Source organism: Phragmites australis, chromosome 8, assembly GCF_958298935.1.
Source record: "Phragmites australis chromosome 8, lpPhrAust1.1, whole genome shotgun sequence".
NCBI classification, from domain to species: domain Eukaryota; kingdom Viridiplantae; phylum Streptophyta; class Magnoliopsida; order Poales; family Poaceae; genus Phragmites; species Phragmites australis.
The window spans coordinates 10,001,960-10,017,083 of record NC_084928.1 but is presented as its reverse complement, the minus strand read 5'-3'; the positions used below and the strand labels follow the sequence as shown (position 1 = coordinate 10,017,083).

General features: G+C 45.2%; 2 protein-coding genes across 2 annotated transcripts; both read left to right on the top strand.

Moving 5' to 3' along the window:
- The first annotated feature begins 1,182 nt into the window (after positions 1 to 1,182).
- Positions 1,183 to 2,532, top strand: LOC133927584 (putative xyloglucan endotransglucosylase/hydrolase protein 1). Its single transcript, XM_062374045.1, has 4 exons — positions 1,183 to 1,372; positions 1,510 to 1,613; positions 1,769 to 1,971; positions 2,139 to 2,532. Exons 1-4 carry the CDS (start codon positions 1,183 to 1,185, stop codon positions 2,530 to 2,532), a joined length of 891 nt encoding a protein of 296 aa, XP_062230029.1.
- Positions 2,533 to 7,948: 5,416 nt separating this feature from the next.
- Positions 7,949 to 15,112, top strand: LOC133926580 (uncharacterized). Its single transcript, XM_062372587.1, has 5 exons — positions 7,949 to 8,271; positions 9,530 to 9,626; positions 9,952 to 9,995; positions 10,126 to 10,215; positions 10,571 to 15,112. Exons 1-5 carry the CDS (start codon positions 8,128 to 8,130, stop codon positions 14,786 to 14,788), a joined length of 4,593 nt encoding a protein of 1,530 aa, XP_062228571.1. The 5' UTR covers positions 7,949 to 8,127; the 3' UTR covers positions 14,789 to 15,112.
- The last annotated feature ends 12 nt before the right edge of the window (positions 15,113 to 15,124 follow it).

Genomic DNA, 15,124 nt, shown 5'->3' with positions numbered 1-15,124 from the left:
AGAGAATAGTTGAGGAAACTAAAACGCCCTACATTTGTAACCAGAGGAAATATGTCTAAATGAGATTAAGCGACCAGTAAACACATCTATATGTGCGTATACTATTTCTCTCAAAATTAAATCCTAAGAAAATATGAGGATCTATACCGAGTCTAACACAAACACGAGTAGTCAGGTTACACCATAAGAACCATAGTTCGCTTACGAGCGAGCCTTACTTTTACAAACATAGAACCATGTCTGGTTGGAAAAATTCCTTATCCAATAGTGGCCTCGACCGCTCCTTGCTAGCTTGTGGAAACTGATGATCGATGCGACGACTCTCTCAATCTGCGGCCATTTCTGAAAGTACGTTCATGTTGCTGTCACCGCCCTGAATCAAGCCCAATTATTTTGTTTCATTTTGGAAACGTATCGAGAGACTAGAGGACACAAGCAATAAACATTGCCGGAGTACACATAAATCTGAGAACAGCTAGCTAATATATCCGCGCGAAAAAGGAAGAGCCCATAACATTTTGTCGACAATCGTTTGGCCAAGACGTGTACTAGTAGTATACTCCGATCCTAATTAAGCCAAAGATATGCTTAAAGACGACAAGTGTTAATACATGCATGTGTTGCATGTATTAGTACGTACGAGTACTAATTAAGAGCCATGCAGAGTTTGTGATGCTCAAGCAAGACCCAAATCGAAGACGACATCACGTACATACCACTGCGACACCTAGATATACATGCAGTTGCACGCAGGGATTAAAATTTCATCAAAATTTTAGGGATTTTGGATGGGATAAAATATATCTCATTTTAGATTTTTCTTTCACTAATACATAGGATCTAGGACGAAAAATAACCGAAGTTTCAATGAAATTTTATAAATTTGATCTTTTCACGGTAAAAAAAATATAAAAGAAAATTGAAATGCCTGTTGCACAGCTTGTGCAAGTCCACATGCATGGCCGAATCAAGTTGGCTTTGCTGAGAAGCGGCCGAGGCGTGCAGCAGCAGGCCAGGGCCAGCAGATCAAGCGTGTGCACAACGCACACTTTCACACGCCCCTCGTTGCCATAATGCATGCTCTCGGAGCTATAAAAGGGCGAGATGGGTGAGGTGAATAGAACCGTGCTGTGCGCGAGAGAAAGGAAGTTAGAAGCATAGACCTGTCTTGGCTATCTTGCAATGGCGTTGTCCAAAGCGTGCCCATGGCTTCTCCTCCTCCCCGTCTTCCTAGCGGCAGTCGCTGGCTTCATGCCCGCGGCTGTGGTGGTGGCGGCGGCGGCGACGGCGTTCGACGACAACTACGTGGTGCAGTGGGGTAACCTGGTCAATCAGGGGACGGAGGTTGATCTCACCATGGATCAAAGCTCTGGTACGTGTGTATACATGTTTGCCGCGAAGTTATTGCCTATGCATGTACTGCATGCATATGCAGTGAATGGCGAAGGAGCTAGTGCAACGCGTTTAGTTTTCGTTCTTGTAATAACTTTGTCGTACGTGATTGTGAAGGTGGTGCTGGGTTCCGGTCCAAGTCCATGTACGGCTCAGGGTTCTTCCACATGAGAATGAAGCTGCCATCCGGGTTCACTGCCGGCGTTGTGACAACCTTCTACGTGAGTGCGATCAGCACACATATGTTGCGCGATCACCATCTTGGGCACTACTTGAGTTACTTACATAATCACGTTCTTCATTAATTTCCTGATCAAAGCATCTTGCTGATTTGATCAACATTAGCTAAGATCATGTGCTTCTTCTGGATATATAGCTTACTTCGCAGCCGGAAAATGATGGTGAGCACGACGAGCTGGACTTCGAGTTCCTGGGCGACAAGGACGGCAAGCCCATCACGCTCCAGACCAACGTCTTCGTCAACGGCCACGGTGACAGGGAGCAGAGGCTGCACCTGTGGTTCGACCCCGCCGCCGACTTCCACGACTACAAGATCCTCTGGAACCCCTACCAGCTCGTGTAAGCCCAAAATATATATTATATTAAACCTACCTACCAGTGCATCTAGCTTCGCATGGATTTCACACAAAAAAGTTTAATTAATTTCCGCGCCACGCCTCGAAGAAAATTGCAAGGCTCTCCTAGCTAAATCGCATTATTGTATGTACAATTCATCCGATCCGCAGGATGTTCGTCGACGACACGCCCATCAGAGTGCTGAGGAATCTGACGGGAAGCGTCCCGGGGTACGAGTTCCCGGCGAAGCAGACGATGCTGATCCGCGCGAGCATCTGGGACGGCTCTGACTGGGCGACGGATGGGGGCCAGACCAAGGTCGACTGGTCCAAGGCGCCCTTCACGGCGGGGTACAAAGGGTTCGACGTCGACGCCTGCGCCAACAGCGGTGCGACGCCGTGCGACTCCCCGGCCCTGTGGTGGAACGCCGGCGAGTACCGGAGCATCACCGATGCGCAGCGGGCGGCGTACGAGGGCGTCAAGGAGAAGTACATGAACTACAACTTCTGCACCGATAAGACAAGGTTCAACAACCATATGCCGCCAGAGTGCGACTACGATTAGTAAGCTGGTTGTGTTGGACCAGATGCTCAGTTTATACGGGGATAATCTCTTATTCTATTATCTAAAAAAGATCGACGGTTTATGACCTTGTGGGAATGATATGTTAATTGTTGGAATAAAGGTTGATGATGTAATTAAAAGTACTCGGTGTTTATCTTTGGAAAGGCTATGCTAGTGGCAGTAGTGATGTTGAATTTCTCTGTGTTCTTCATTAGTTTTTCAGCCGAACAGCCTGGGTCATCAAGATCATGCCATATTCATGCTTGGAGTTGCTGGTTTTTACCCATTATTTATAGACAACAAACCAACTGCTTGTTTTGGGATCTACTACATACATACGTACAATCACTATAGGAGAGCATGGCAAGGCCACAAGGCTCACAACGAACTCAAGCAAAGAAAATGCTTGCCGGCCCGGCCCCGCCGCAAAATCCCCAAGCGGCCGGCGGTGCATTCATCTGGCACTCCGGATATATATATATTAATTTAAAAAACTGTAAAATTATGCGACCATTTTGGAAATTTACAAAAATAGTTGCATCTCGCCTTGGACCCTAAAAGAGAAGAACTTCCCATCATTCCAGTGGAGAGAGGTTTAAAAATCATAAAAATGCCATGTTCCAATGCTCATAATTAAGCTTAAAAATTAAACACTAAAAAAAGTTATGAATTTTTTTTAAAATAATTTGTGGTGTAGATGATGATATAATCTAGCGCTCCATAAATTTTCGAACGAAAATATGACCTGAAAAATCAGAAACAAAAAATACAAATTTCAGCTGTACAAGGAATCGTCAGGCGATTGCAGTTTACGCTTACCTGGCTGTAGTCGTAGCTCAAATCGGTTACATGAACGATGCACGTGCGACGTACGTCGTTGCACGAAATGTCGATGATGTAATGAACCGGAGTTTATCTTTGGGAAAGGTATGCGAGTAAAGCTGATTCGCTCTTGACGTTCTTCTTTTAGTTTTACCTTTTAGGCCTTGTTTGGAACCGTCTCACACCGTCTGGTCTCGCAGTTGCTGGTTTGCTCATGATAACAACAAGATCGAACCAGCGGCCTGTTTCGAGATGTACGAAGAACCATGATGAGAGAGAGCATGGGAACTGTTGGCGGAGATAAGTCACGTAACTATTGATTGATTTAATAAGTCATAAGAGATTATATATATATAGCTAACTATGGTTAATCAGAATTATGACTAATATAAACACTAGACTAATATGAATACTAGTGGGAATGCATAACTAATATAAACACTAAACCGATGTGAACACAAAGTGTGAACACGAGGTGTGAATATGACATCTGTCTAATACGTCCTCGCAGTCTGAGCGTCTACGTACTCATAGACGTTTAGACTGGATCGAGACAGACAAGGCAATCCCTTAGTAAAGACGTAGGCAATCTCGAACATCCCCCACAGTCGTAGCGTAAGCCCTCTCATACTGGAGTGTAAGCTGACAATTGGCTTAAGATGATAATAGCCCTTTTATTGCCGAGGTAGCCAAGAGCGAGGTGATCATAGTCGAACCGTGGAGGAGGATGCAAGCCTAAAGCACCAACACAAGCACACGCGTGCACAAAATCAGGTTGATCCATCTGTGGACTTCGACTGGCGGAGGCGGCGGCCTCGATAGGGTGACGGCGGCGGCCTGGAGGTGTTGGAGGAAGGCGCTAACTCGGAGCGGTAGCTAGCGTGGTGACGAGAACGAGTAGCATGGGGTAGAATCTCTGTTTAGAGAGGCGGGGACCCCGATGATGATGGCGTGACCACGAGCACTAGCGCTGCAGCCATGATGGGTGATGCAGCAACATACTCATTTTCGGTGGTGTGATGGGCTCGTGCTTGCGGACGACGAGCTGACGACGATGATCCAGCGTGATGACAACGACGGACAGTGCGCTCGAAAGGCCACATATGAGGGCCATGCTGACGGGCGTGTCGCGTCTAGCCACGAAGCCATCGGAGGAGAGGAGGTGCCGGAGAGGTTGAAGCCAAGGCGGTGAAGTCCGAAGCCAAGGAATGTCGACGGGTCCGCAGGGCAACACAAACCGATCTATGATCGAAAAAATTGAAAAAAAAAAAATCCAATCTGAAGATGATCGGGAAAAACTCTAATCGGTGGTAGCCGATATTTGGATTGGCGACACGAACACTAAATTACGGGTTGCGCATCCCTCGTGGAGATCATGAGGATTGATCTCCCGGGGGCGGCCCGACGGAAGCGATTTAGTAACTCAGTTGAGGAACGAAACCCTTTGATAGCATGTTAACAGAGATAATTTACGTAACTGGTTGATTGATTTAATAAGTCATAATAGATTATATATATATAGCCAGCTATAACTAATAAAAATCATAACTAATATGAATACTAGACTAATACGAACACTAGTAAGAATACATAACTAATATAAGGAGTAAGTCGGTATGAACACGATATGTGAACACGACATGTGTCTAACAGGAACACCTCAACTCACGCGAAGGAAATGGTTGGAAGCCCGCAATGCCTGCTGGCTTCCTGACGCTGATCCCGCGCCGTTGTGCATCCCTGCTGGCCGCGCGGGCTGCCTCCTCGCCCTCGCGGCTGCCCGTGCCTGCTATTTCCTTCGCCTGCAGGCAGCGAGAGATTGCACGGTCGGAACACAGAAACAACACCGCGCGCGTCTGATCCGGCGCGCCCGTGGAGCGAAAGCTGAAGCAAAAAGCCACCTCGGCGACCACTCTTCTTTCTGCGGCGGCGGGGCCGTCGGCGCATCACCGGATGATGGATCGGTACGCGCTCGTGCGAGCATGATCCAGACATAACCGTGCAAGTGCAAGTGCAAGCGCGCACCATGATTCCTCGCACCTGCACTGCAATCGAAAACAAAATTGAAAGACGTCCATCCATCTCAGCGACCCCCCAAGAAACGGCAGCCTTTACGCTTTACAGATTAGATTAGGCGCGAGCCAACTCAGAACAGCAGGACGATTTAGCTAGCGTTCAGCCGAGCCGTTAACCACTCGCGCTTGTCGTCCCCAAGTTTCCGCCGAAACCATAAGCGGTAGATCCGAGCCACCAAGCAGTGGCTTTTCTTTTCTTCTTTTTTCTCTTCTTTTTTTTCTTTATGACTAAAATTTTTGTGAAGGAGAGCGTATTGATAGAGTTAAGGATGTTCCGGATATATCACAAGTAAATAGTTTAATATTATATATAAATTTATATAGTATTAATCTAATTATAAGTTGTCAATTATGTTATTATGTTAGTGCATATCAGAAAAAAAATTCTATAAAATCGGGTCAAAAAAACCTCATCTCCTAATATGACACGTGTTTTTATCATTCTCTTTATTACACGTGCCAGTCATTAGATCAGACGAAAGACAATATAGATTAGAATCCTACAAAGATCTGTCGATAAAGGATTATATAGAATTTTCTTACTATATACTGCTGTTTATTTTGAAACTCCGCTACCGCATGGCTTTGGGACTCCCACGTAAGTCCGGAGCAAGGGCTTGAGCCTAAGGCCCCACGGTGATCCACCTGGAAACCACTCGTCCGGTCACCTGGCGGCTGCCGCGAACGGACGGAGGGACGAGATCAGATCGACGGCCAGGCGCACCGGACGTGCGCGCGCTCAAATCCAATGCACCGCGGCCAACTCGCGCCGCCTAAACGACGGTGACCGGTGGGCCCCTTGGACAATGCACCGAGCGCGTCGGTGAGAAGGTTGGTTAGAGAGAAAAAAATTGACGAGTGCACTGGAAGCAGTGGCCGGCGGCGGGCTGGATTGGGTTGGGGGAAATCGCGGGCCCACCACCGCAGCGGGAAAGGCCGGAAGAAAGCGTACGGCCACTCTCTTTTTTTAAGCCACAGGACCACTCTCCTATTTGTTATTTTGTCATGTGGGTGCTGGGCACTACAGTAATACAGTTGGTCAGAATTTAATTTCGATATGAGCGTTCGATTCGGTAAAAAAAATATAGACACGTGAAATAAAATTAAAATTTTATATGGGTGTTAGAATTCAATTTAGATTTGAGATGTTTGATTCGGTGTTAAAATTCGACTTAGATTTGAGATGTTTGATTCGATAAAAAAATTTAAACACAGATGTTCAGTAACATTTAGGTACTCTACTATGGGGTTCTGTCATAATCAGTATTAATCTCAACGGAAGATTGGCGGGTCTGCAATGGGATCTAAATCCTCTAACTACACCAAAAGTAAACAATAAATTGTGAGCGGATAAACAGCATCTTAGCACTGTAGTGAAGCGACGACAGAGTAAATGCTATAGCAATATTACTATTTACTGCTACTGTAGCAACATTGTATCCTCGAATCATGATTGTTCACCTATAATCCATCGCCTTATGGTGGAGTGAAGTCAGCTGATCGTTTCCCTGCAATGGAGCAGGTGCTAATCATTCTGCTTGTGAGATAGGGCTGCTAAGCGAACCCAATAAACACACCTTGAAACTCAAACCAACTCTTTGTTTCTTGTCCATACCAAAAGATTAGAATTAGGGAAGCATGCCAGTGTTAAGAGCGCATTTGGCACACATGAATTTTGTAGGAGCTTCGCATTAGTTTTGCAAGGAATGACTCAAAATTCAAAGGGACCAAGAAAAACTTGTATTATAAATTAGGCCAAAAGTCTCACTTGAAACACATGAAATTTATAGGAAGGTGTCAACCGGTAAAGGCTTACTTAATGCATGGATGCCAGTGTTTCACCAAACTGTTCAACACAAATATTTCTCTAATCTGCATTCCAAATAGGATCATGGTACTAACCATCCTTTTGTAGTATTTGGGATAACATATGAGTTCACCTGTTACTTGTTGCATGCTATATTTAAATAGTAGATATGTTGAGAAAAATATTCGGTGCTAACCTTTTATCATACCATTTCATGGATCACCGTTCTTGTGGCTACTTGTCAATTTCATATCTTCCAACCGAGTCGAGTTTGATCTGAAATTTTTGCATGTTTGTGTGAGTACTCTACATGTGTGACTCTTCTGAGATTTCTTCCGAACTTCTAGATATGTTTTTAGGAGGTTTTTCATGATTCCACCGAAGAGTGTTTCACCAAATATTTTCTAAGATACGTTTTCCTTTACATTAGCTGTATTAATTATTGGCCAGTGAAATTTCAAACATTTGAATTTGTGCATGAAAATTATAAAGTAATCCAAAGAAATATTGTATTTTTTTTATCACCGAGTGCGAGCAAGAACTTGAGAAAATCTGGTAAACAAAGAACTATATTAAGGTGATATCCCGTTGTGGAACACGGTGAACTGTTAATCCTAGCTAAACTTGTGAAGATGGTGCGGGTGGCCGTAGCAGTTCCCCCCTCTATTGACAAAAGCCTCTCTCCACGACTCTGAGCTGAGCTTAGCTGAGCTGAGCTGTGCTGCCGCTCCTTCCACCGTCGCCAATCATCCACCCCACCCCACCCCACCCATCGCCGTCGCTTTCCTCCTCTCTTCTGATCCTTGTCCTTTACGCGCCCACACCTGTCTGTCGCGGGCGCGGAAAAGAGAGCAGGGCGGAACGGAACCGCACGGCGACGGCGTCGAGGGGATGTCGGGGGCGGCGTGGGGCGGCACCACGCAGAAGTGCGCGTCGTGCGGGCGGACGGTGTACCCCGTCGAGGAGCTCGCCGCCGACGGCCGCGTCTACCACCGCCCCTGCTTCCGGTGCCACCACTGCAAGAGCACGCTCCAGGTCCCTCCCCCCCCTCTTCCTTCCTTCGTTTCCTTCCTCCCCTGCTAGCTGGGTTGATCCTTGGGTCGGATCCTCTTGACCAATGACCAGAATCTTGCGAAGCAGGAGCTCAGGTGGCACGCTGTACCTGTTACTGCATACTAGCTTTTGCGATTCGTAGCTTTACCAGGACCGGCTGAGCATCGTGTCTCGCTTACTTAGTTACTGTGTGCTTGCTTCGAATTGTTTGCTCGATTGATAATTTGCTTTCTGTACTTCCTGGTCTGGGCTTGTCAACCGGACCGGCTGAGAAGTTCGGTTTGATGATTGTGTCGACTGCGACTGTGCAGGGTTACCGCACGGAATTAGTTGTTCGTCGTTGAATCTACACGTGCGCTACTTCTTGTGACTTGTGTGATACTGATCTGGGTACAAATCACGAAACACAAGGCTTGAGACATCGCTGAAACATTTTCTCATCTGGAATAACGATTTTCATTCTTGAAGCATTTTTTTTCCTTCTTGATGTGGCCATGTGGGGAGTACAGTGTTCTAAATTTTGTTGGTTCATCATGGATTCATGGGTGCGCCACCAATATTCCTTTTCTCTTGCAATTGCATGGGAAAGTGCAAGTGCTAACTGATTGGCGGAGTGGACATTTACCTGTCGCATGTTGATGAATGTCTTATGATAATTGATAACTATAACTTTTGATTGTAACGTAGTACGACAGAATGATTTCATGGATATCCTTATGGATGTAATATCCATTTAACTTTTTTAGGAATCCATGTCATAGACTATTGATGTGTCATATTGGTTTGAGTGTTTAACTATATCATGATTTATTTGTACTTGCTTTCTCTAGCACATGGTGTGTGTGGGGCCCACCCACAAACCCATCTCCCAAACAAAAAAAGAAAGAAAGAGAATAATGTTATGTGGTATTCTTTTAGAGAGCATAGATCATTTCCCTTGCTATCATAGTTCTTGTAGGTAGTTAACATAATCATGTAATAATGCAGTGCAAGACAAAATGACTTTCTGATGTATGCAGTTTCGGTACCCGATTTGATATGCTTGCATTATTCCTTCAGAACACATTGTTTGGTACAGCCTGTAGCTTTATTCCGAAACTACTTTTTTGGGAGCAATAATGATCATTTATGCTACATCATACTAGTGGGCTTTGGTACTTTCTTTATCCGTTTGCAGCTAAAGCTACATCTGTGAAACCTAATCAAACTAACTTTGTTCTTCTGATTCTTGTTTCTGCAGTTTAGCAATTATTGTTCCGTCAAAGGTGTCTTGTACTGCAAGCCTCACTATGACCAGATATTAAAATCAACCGGCAGTTTGGACAAAAGTTTTGAAGGTACTGAAAACAATCAATTTGACTCAGATGTTTTAACTGTTGATGTTAACTAGCCTAACTGCCCTCACAGTTTGGACGCCTAGATGCTACAATACATATGTTTTTGTTTGAAAATATAGTTGTGTTTGTATTACAATTCTTATGCACGCGGTTGAATATGAAATTATATTACATATACAACTGTAATAGCTCTAGTATCCTTACCTGGTTAATCCACACGACCACAACATTGTATCCAAAATAAGCGGTGTAGACTCTCTTTGAGCGAACCAGGTGTCACTTTTTAGCATTGTTCTAATATTACATATCTACTGTATTATGTCAGGTGTGGCCAGATCAGCTAAGTCAGAAAAATCAAATGGACCTAAGGTATTCTGAGCTTCTCTAGGTCCCACCTTTTGTGTTGTTGAAGCATTTGCCTGGTACCTAAACTGTTTGGCTGATGCTACAATATACACCAAATTTATGTCCATTCCCTCTATATTTTTCAAACATGCAGGGCCAGCAAAATAGTAGATTCTCTAGTATGTTTGTTGGCACACAAGAGAAGTGCGTAGTTTGTAACAAGACTGTGTACGCTCTTGAAAAGGTCAGTATTATTTAGTCTTCCTCTGTGCTACTTCGAGATGTTATAAAGCTTAGTTGCTGTGGCAATTAAGCTATTTATACTGGCTGACAATTACAGGATAACCACATCTAAATCTAATGCAGTTTTTCACCTTGCGAGTAACATGTAGTAAAAAAACTTAAGTACGAAGAATTTGATCTCTCTTCTCTACAAGCCAAAGAGATGGCATGTTAAGCCAAAAATATGTGGTTGAGACTTCAGTGACCTTGTCTATCATAGTGTGTAACTATCAAAGTATCATAGAATAAATTTCATCAGCCTCTTTTGCACGGCACCATTTAACAGCACATTTACAACATGCCAATTTTTCTTGCAGGTTAGTCTTAATGGAAACTCTTATCATAAATCATGCTTCCGTTGCACCCATGGGGGTTGTACACTCAGCCCATCCAATCATGTCACACATGAAGGCAAACTTTATTGCAAGACCCACCATTCTCAGTTGTTTATGGTTAAGGGAAATTTCAGTCAGTTTGAGAACTCTGCGAATGCAGAAGTGGCTACTGAGAAAGAACCAGGAACAGAAGAAGCCACCAAGAACCTAGTTCAAGGTGATGAACTTATGGAGAAACCATCGGAAAGCAATCCTACAGCTGAAAAATCATTACAAAATGATGTTGCAGCTGAAAAGCAATTGCAAAATATCATTGCTGTCACAAAACCATCTGAAAGCACTACAACAGTGCAGAGTGCAGCAGAAAGTGAAAGAGTTATTGAGAGTGAGTCAAAGAGTAATGTTGTCAGCAAGAAGCCATCGGAAAGTAGTGTAGAAAAGCCACTGCAGAACAGTTTGGTTGATGTAAAACCATCAGGAAGCAGTGCAGCCATAAGAAAAATATGGCAGCGCAGTCTTCATACAGATAAACCGTTACTGAGTAGTACAACCACTGAAAAGCCATCACTGAGCACTGTTACCATTGAGAAGCCATCATCAAGTAATAAGGTTGATGTGAAACAGTCTGAAAGCAGCACAGTAGTAAAAAAGTCATGGCAACGGAGTGTAGCTACTGAGAATCCACCACAGAGCATTTTACCATTGGAAAAGCCATCAGCGACCAGTGCAGATGATGGGAAGCCATCAGAAAGTAACAATGTGAAGCCATCAGAAAGCAACAATGTGAAGCCATCAGAGAGCAGCAAAGTGGCCAAAAAACCATGGCAACGCATTGTGGCTGCTGAGAAGCAAATACAGAATAGTGGCCCAGTTGAGAAGTCACAGAACAGTGTACCTACTGAGAAGTCATCACCGACCACTGATATGAGGCCATTAGAAAGCACTACAGAAATTAAAAGGCCTTGGGAACGCAGGGTGTTCAATCATAAGCCACTGAAGAGCAATGTTGATACTGAGAAACCGTCTGCAAGCAGTCTGGTTGATGTGAAGCCATCGGAAACGAGTACAGTAGCCCCTGTGCCACAGCAACACACCGAAACCACCGAGAAACCTTCAGAAACCAGTGTGGATGATGCGAAGCCATCAGAGAACACTGCGGTAGTAGTTAAAAAGTCATGGCTACACAACATAGGCACTGAGAAGCAACCCCAGAGCAGTGCAGTTGTTGCAAAGACAACTGAAAGTAGTGGAACTGTCAAAAGGCTGTGGCAGCGCAATGTTGCAACTGAGAAGCCATCACAAAGTGGTTCGGGGGTTGTGACAGCCTCACAAAGCAGTGTGGCTGTCGCAAAGCCATTCCAGAGCTACATGTCTCGGAAGAAGTCATGGCAAGGAAGTGTGGCTCCAGAAAAACAGCCTGAGAGTGATATGGCTAGCAAAAATAAGCCATTGCAAAGCAATACAGTTGTCGAGAGTCTGCTGGAAAGCAACACAGCTGTTGAGAAAATGTTGCAAAGCAGTGTACCTGCTAAGGAACGACAGCAAGTCACTTTGGCCACTGGAAACAAATTGCAGCTCAGCAAAGATACAAAGAAGAGCAGTGATACTTCCGATAAGCCATCAGCAACAAGTGAGACAGCTGAAGCGTCGTCATTTGCTGCAAATATATTGCAAGGTGATGTTTCCACAGAAAAACCATCGCAAACTGACATGCCTACCAAGGCACCAAGTCAGATCCCTGGGCCTGCTGAGAAGCCATCAGAAAATGTTGTTAAAATTGGGAAGTCGTCACAGAATGACACTGGTGCTGAGAAGCTACCTCAAAGCAGTATCACTGAGAAGGTAGAAAGTGTATCAGCCACGTTGAAACCATCTCAAAGCGATACAGCCCATCATAAGATCTTGGAGAGGAAGACAGCGACTGAGAAAATATTGGAAAGTGCCATGGCTGCCGAGAAGCTACCTCCAAGTACTTCGATCACTGAGAAGCCATCAATAGAATATGCTGCAGTGGAGCCAGTACAAACCAATAAACCATCTGTGCAACCACTTCAAACTGTAGAGGATGATGAGGAACCACTTCAAAGTGAAGAGATTGCCAAGGAAACGCCACGTGTTGAAATATCTCTTGAGAGGCCACCTCTAAATGATGCCACCATCATGAAGACACTAGAGCCTGAAAGTGATGCGACTTCCGGCAAACCAACCAAGGAATTATCAGGACATGAAGGACTTTCAACTGGTGAGAATTCTTCGGACTCTGAAAGCAATCCAAAAGCTGAGAAGCCACCAGAACCTAAAGACATGGCTGAGAAGGCAGCTGACCAGATAGTGGAAGCAGAAAATGATGCAGCTGCTGAGCACTCATCAGAATCTCAAAGCGTTGCACCTGCTGAGGTTCCAAAAGAGCAAACATCAGAATATCGGAAGGATGAGGCTATGGGGCAGTCTCTGGAACATCAACATGAAGAAGATCCTGGGAATCCACCAGAGCCTGTTAGTGATTCAACTGCCAAGGAGTCATCAGAGCCTGGAAGTGACATAGCTGCTGAAAAGCCAGCAGAATCGCAAAGCAATGCAGATCAGTCAATCAGTCAGTCATCAGAAACGCAAAGCGATGAAGCAGTTGAGAAGACAGCAGTAAGTCAAAGTGGCACGGGTAGTGATAAGCCTTCTGGGCTTCAAAGCAATGCAGCTGCTGATAAACTATCAGCACAGCCATCAGAGCATGAGAGCAATGTATCTGTCGATATGCCATCAGAGTCTCAAACTGATGCAACTAACATGGAGCCTCAGATTGATGCTGCTCCTGATAATTCAACTGAGAAGTCATGGGGAACTGAAAGCGATGCTGTTTTTGAGAAACCGTCAGAAAGCAGTTCAGCTACTGAGACACTGCCTGTAGGCCCTCCTCTGAACAGCAGCATAACTACTGATGAACCTGTACAAGGCAGCATTTCTGATGAGGCACCACATCAGAGCAGTGCACCCACAGAAACACCATCAGGAAGCGACACGGTTGTTGAGGATTCAATACGCGATGAAGAAATCAGCAGTAAACCATCAGAAGAAAGCACAGCTCTGGAGAAGCCATCCGAGGAAGAAGAGGTGAGTGCCAAGCCGTCGGAGGACAGTGTAACTTCGGAGAAGCCATTGGAGGAAGACGAGGCCGATGCACAGTCATCAGAAGACAATGCTGCTCTCAGGAAACCATTGATGGAAGACAAGGTGAGTGCCAAGCCATCGGAAGACATTGTAACTCCTGAGAAGCGATTGGAGGAAGACGAAGCAATTGCGAAGCCATCAGAAGATAATGTTGCTCCTGGGAAACCACTGGAGGAAGACGAGGTGATTGCGAAGCCCTCAGAGGACATTGTAACTTCTGATAAGCCATTGGAGGAAGGCGAGGCAGATGCACAGTCATCAGAAGACAATGCTGCTCTTGGGAAACCATTGATGGAAGATGAGGTGAGTGCCAAGCGATCGGAAGACATTGTAACTCCTGAGAAGCGATTGGAGGAATACGAAGCAATTGCGGAACCATCAGAAGACAATGTTGCTCCTGGGAAACCATTGGAGGAAGATGAGGTGAATGCGAAGCCCTCAGAGGACATCGTAACTTCTGAGAAGCCATTGGAGGAAGGCGAGGCAAGTGCGGAGCCATCAGAAGGCAATGCTGCTCTCAAGGAACCAAAAGAGGAAGACGAGGTGAGTGAGAAGCCCTCGGAGGACATCGTAACTCCCGAGAAGCTATTGGAGGAAGCCAAGGCAAGTGCGGAGCCATCAGAAGGCAATGATGCTCTTGGGGAACCAAAAGAAGAAGACGCGGTGAGTGCCAAGCCATCGGAGGACATTGTAACCCCTGAGAAGCCATTGGAGGAAAGCAAGGGAAGTACAGAGCCATCAGAAGACAGTGCTGCCCTTGGGAAACCATTGGAGGAAGACGAGGCTAATGCAAAGTCATCAGAGGACATTGTTCCTCTTGAGAAGCCACTGGAGGAAGAGGAAGCCAGTGTCAAGCCATCAGAGGGGGGCGTGGCTCTTGAGAAGTCAGCCACTGACAAGCCATCAGAGGAAGAAGGCGTGGCCAGCGAGAAGCCGTCTCAGGATGATGCTGTCATCGAGGCGCCATCACAAGACGACATGGACTCGGCCACAGAAAGGCCATCAGCTACAAATGACACTGCAAAAACTGCCTGAGACAGCAGTTAGCCGGTTACAGTTAGTTAGCAAGAGTTTTTAACAGACATGGATCGGGTACTACTGTTGATAGTTTGGTGTGCCTTTTGTTTGTTTCTTGCTGTATACAATGCTTGAGTTGTAAAATTTGAGGGAAAAACTATAGGTATTGATTTGATTTTGTTCACAAGCAATAATCCCCTCCTCCCCATGTTAGGAGGATACCATTGAGGTTATATATAGGATTTGTGTGCGGGTTTGATTCTTTGCTGCTGCTGTTGTACATCAGATGATGTAATTTGTAAATTATTTGATCCAAATAATTACGCTTATGTTTGCTCATTATTTGGTTGCATG

Excerpts from the sequence above, each read along its gene's own strand:
- LOC133926580 (XM_062372587.1), top strand. The coding sequence starts at position 8,128 with ATGTCGGGGGCGGCGTGGGGCGGCACCACGCAGAAGTGCGCGTCGTGC. Across the intron at positions 9,627-9,951 it reads TTTGGACAAAAGTTTTGAAG|GTGTGGCCAGATCAGCTAAG; the intron begins GTACTGAAAACA and ends GTATTATGTCAG. Across the intron at positions 10,216-10,570 it reads CTGTGTACGCTCTTGAAAAG|GTTAGTCTTAATGGAAACTC; the intron begins GTCAGTATTATT and ends TTTTTCTTGCAG.
- LOC133927584 (XM_062374045.1), top strand. The coding sequence starts at position 1,183 with ATGGCGTTGTCCAAAGCGTGCCCATGGCTTCTCCTCCTCCCCGTCTTC. Across the intron at positions 1,373-1,509 it reads CACCATGGATCAAAGCTCTG|GTGGTGCTGGGTTCCGGTCC; the intron begins GTACGTGTGTAT and ends GTGATTGTGAAG. Across the intron at positions 1,614-1,768 it reads GCGTTGTGACAACCTTCTAC|CTTACTTCGCAGCCGGAAAA; the intron begins GTGAGTGCGATC and ends CTGGATATATAG.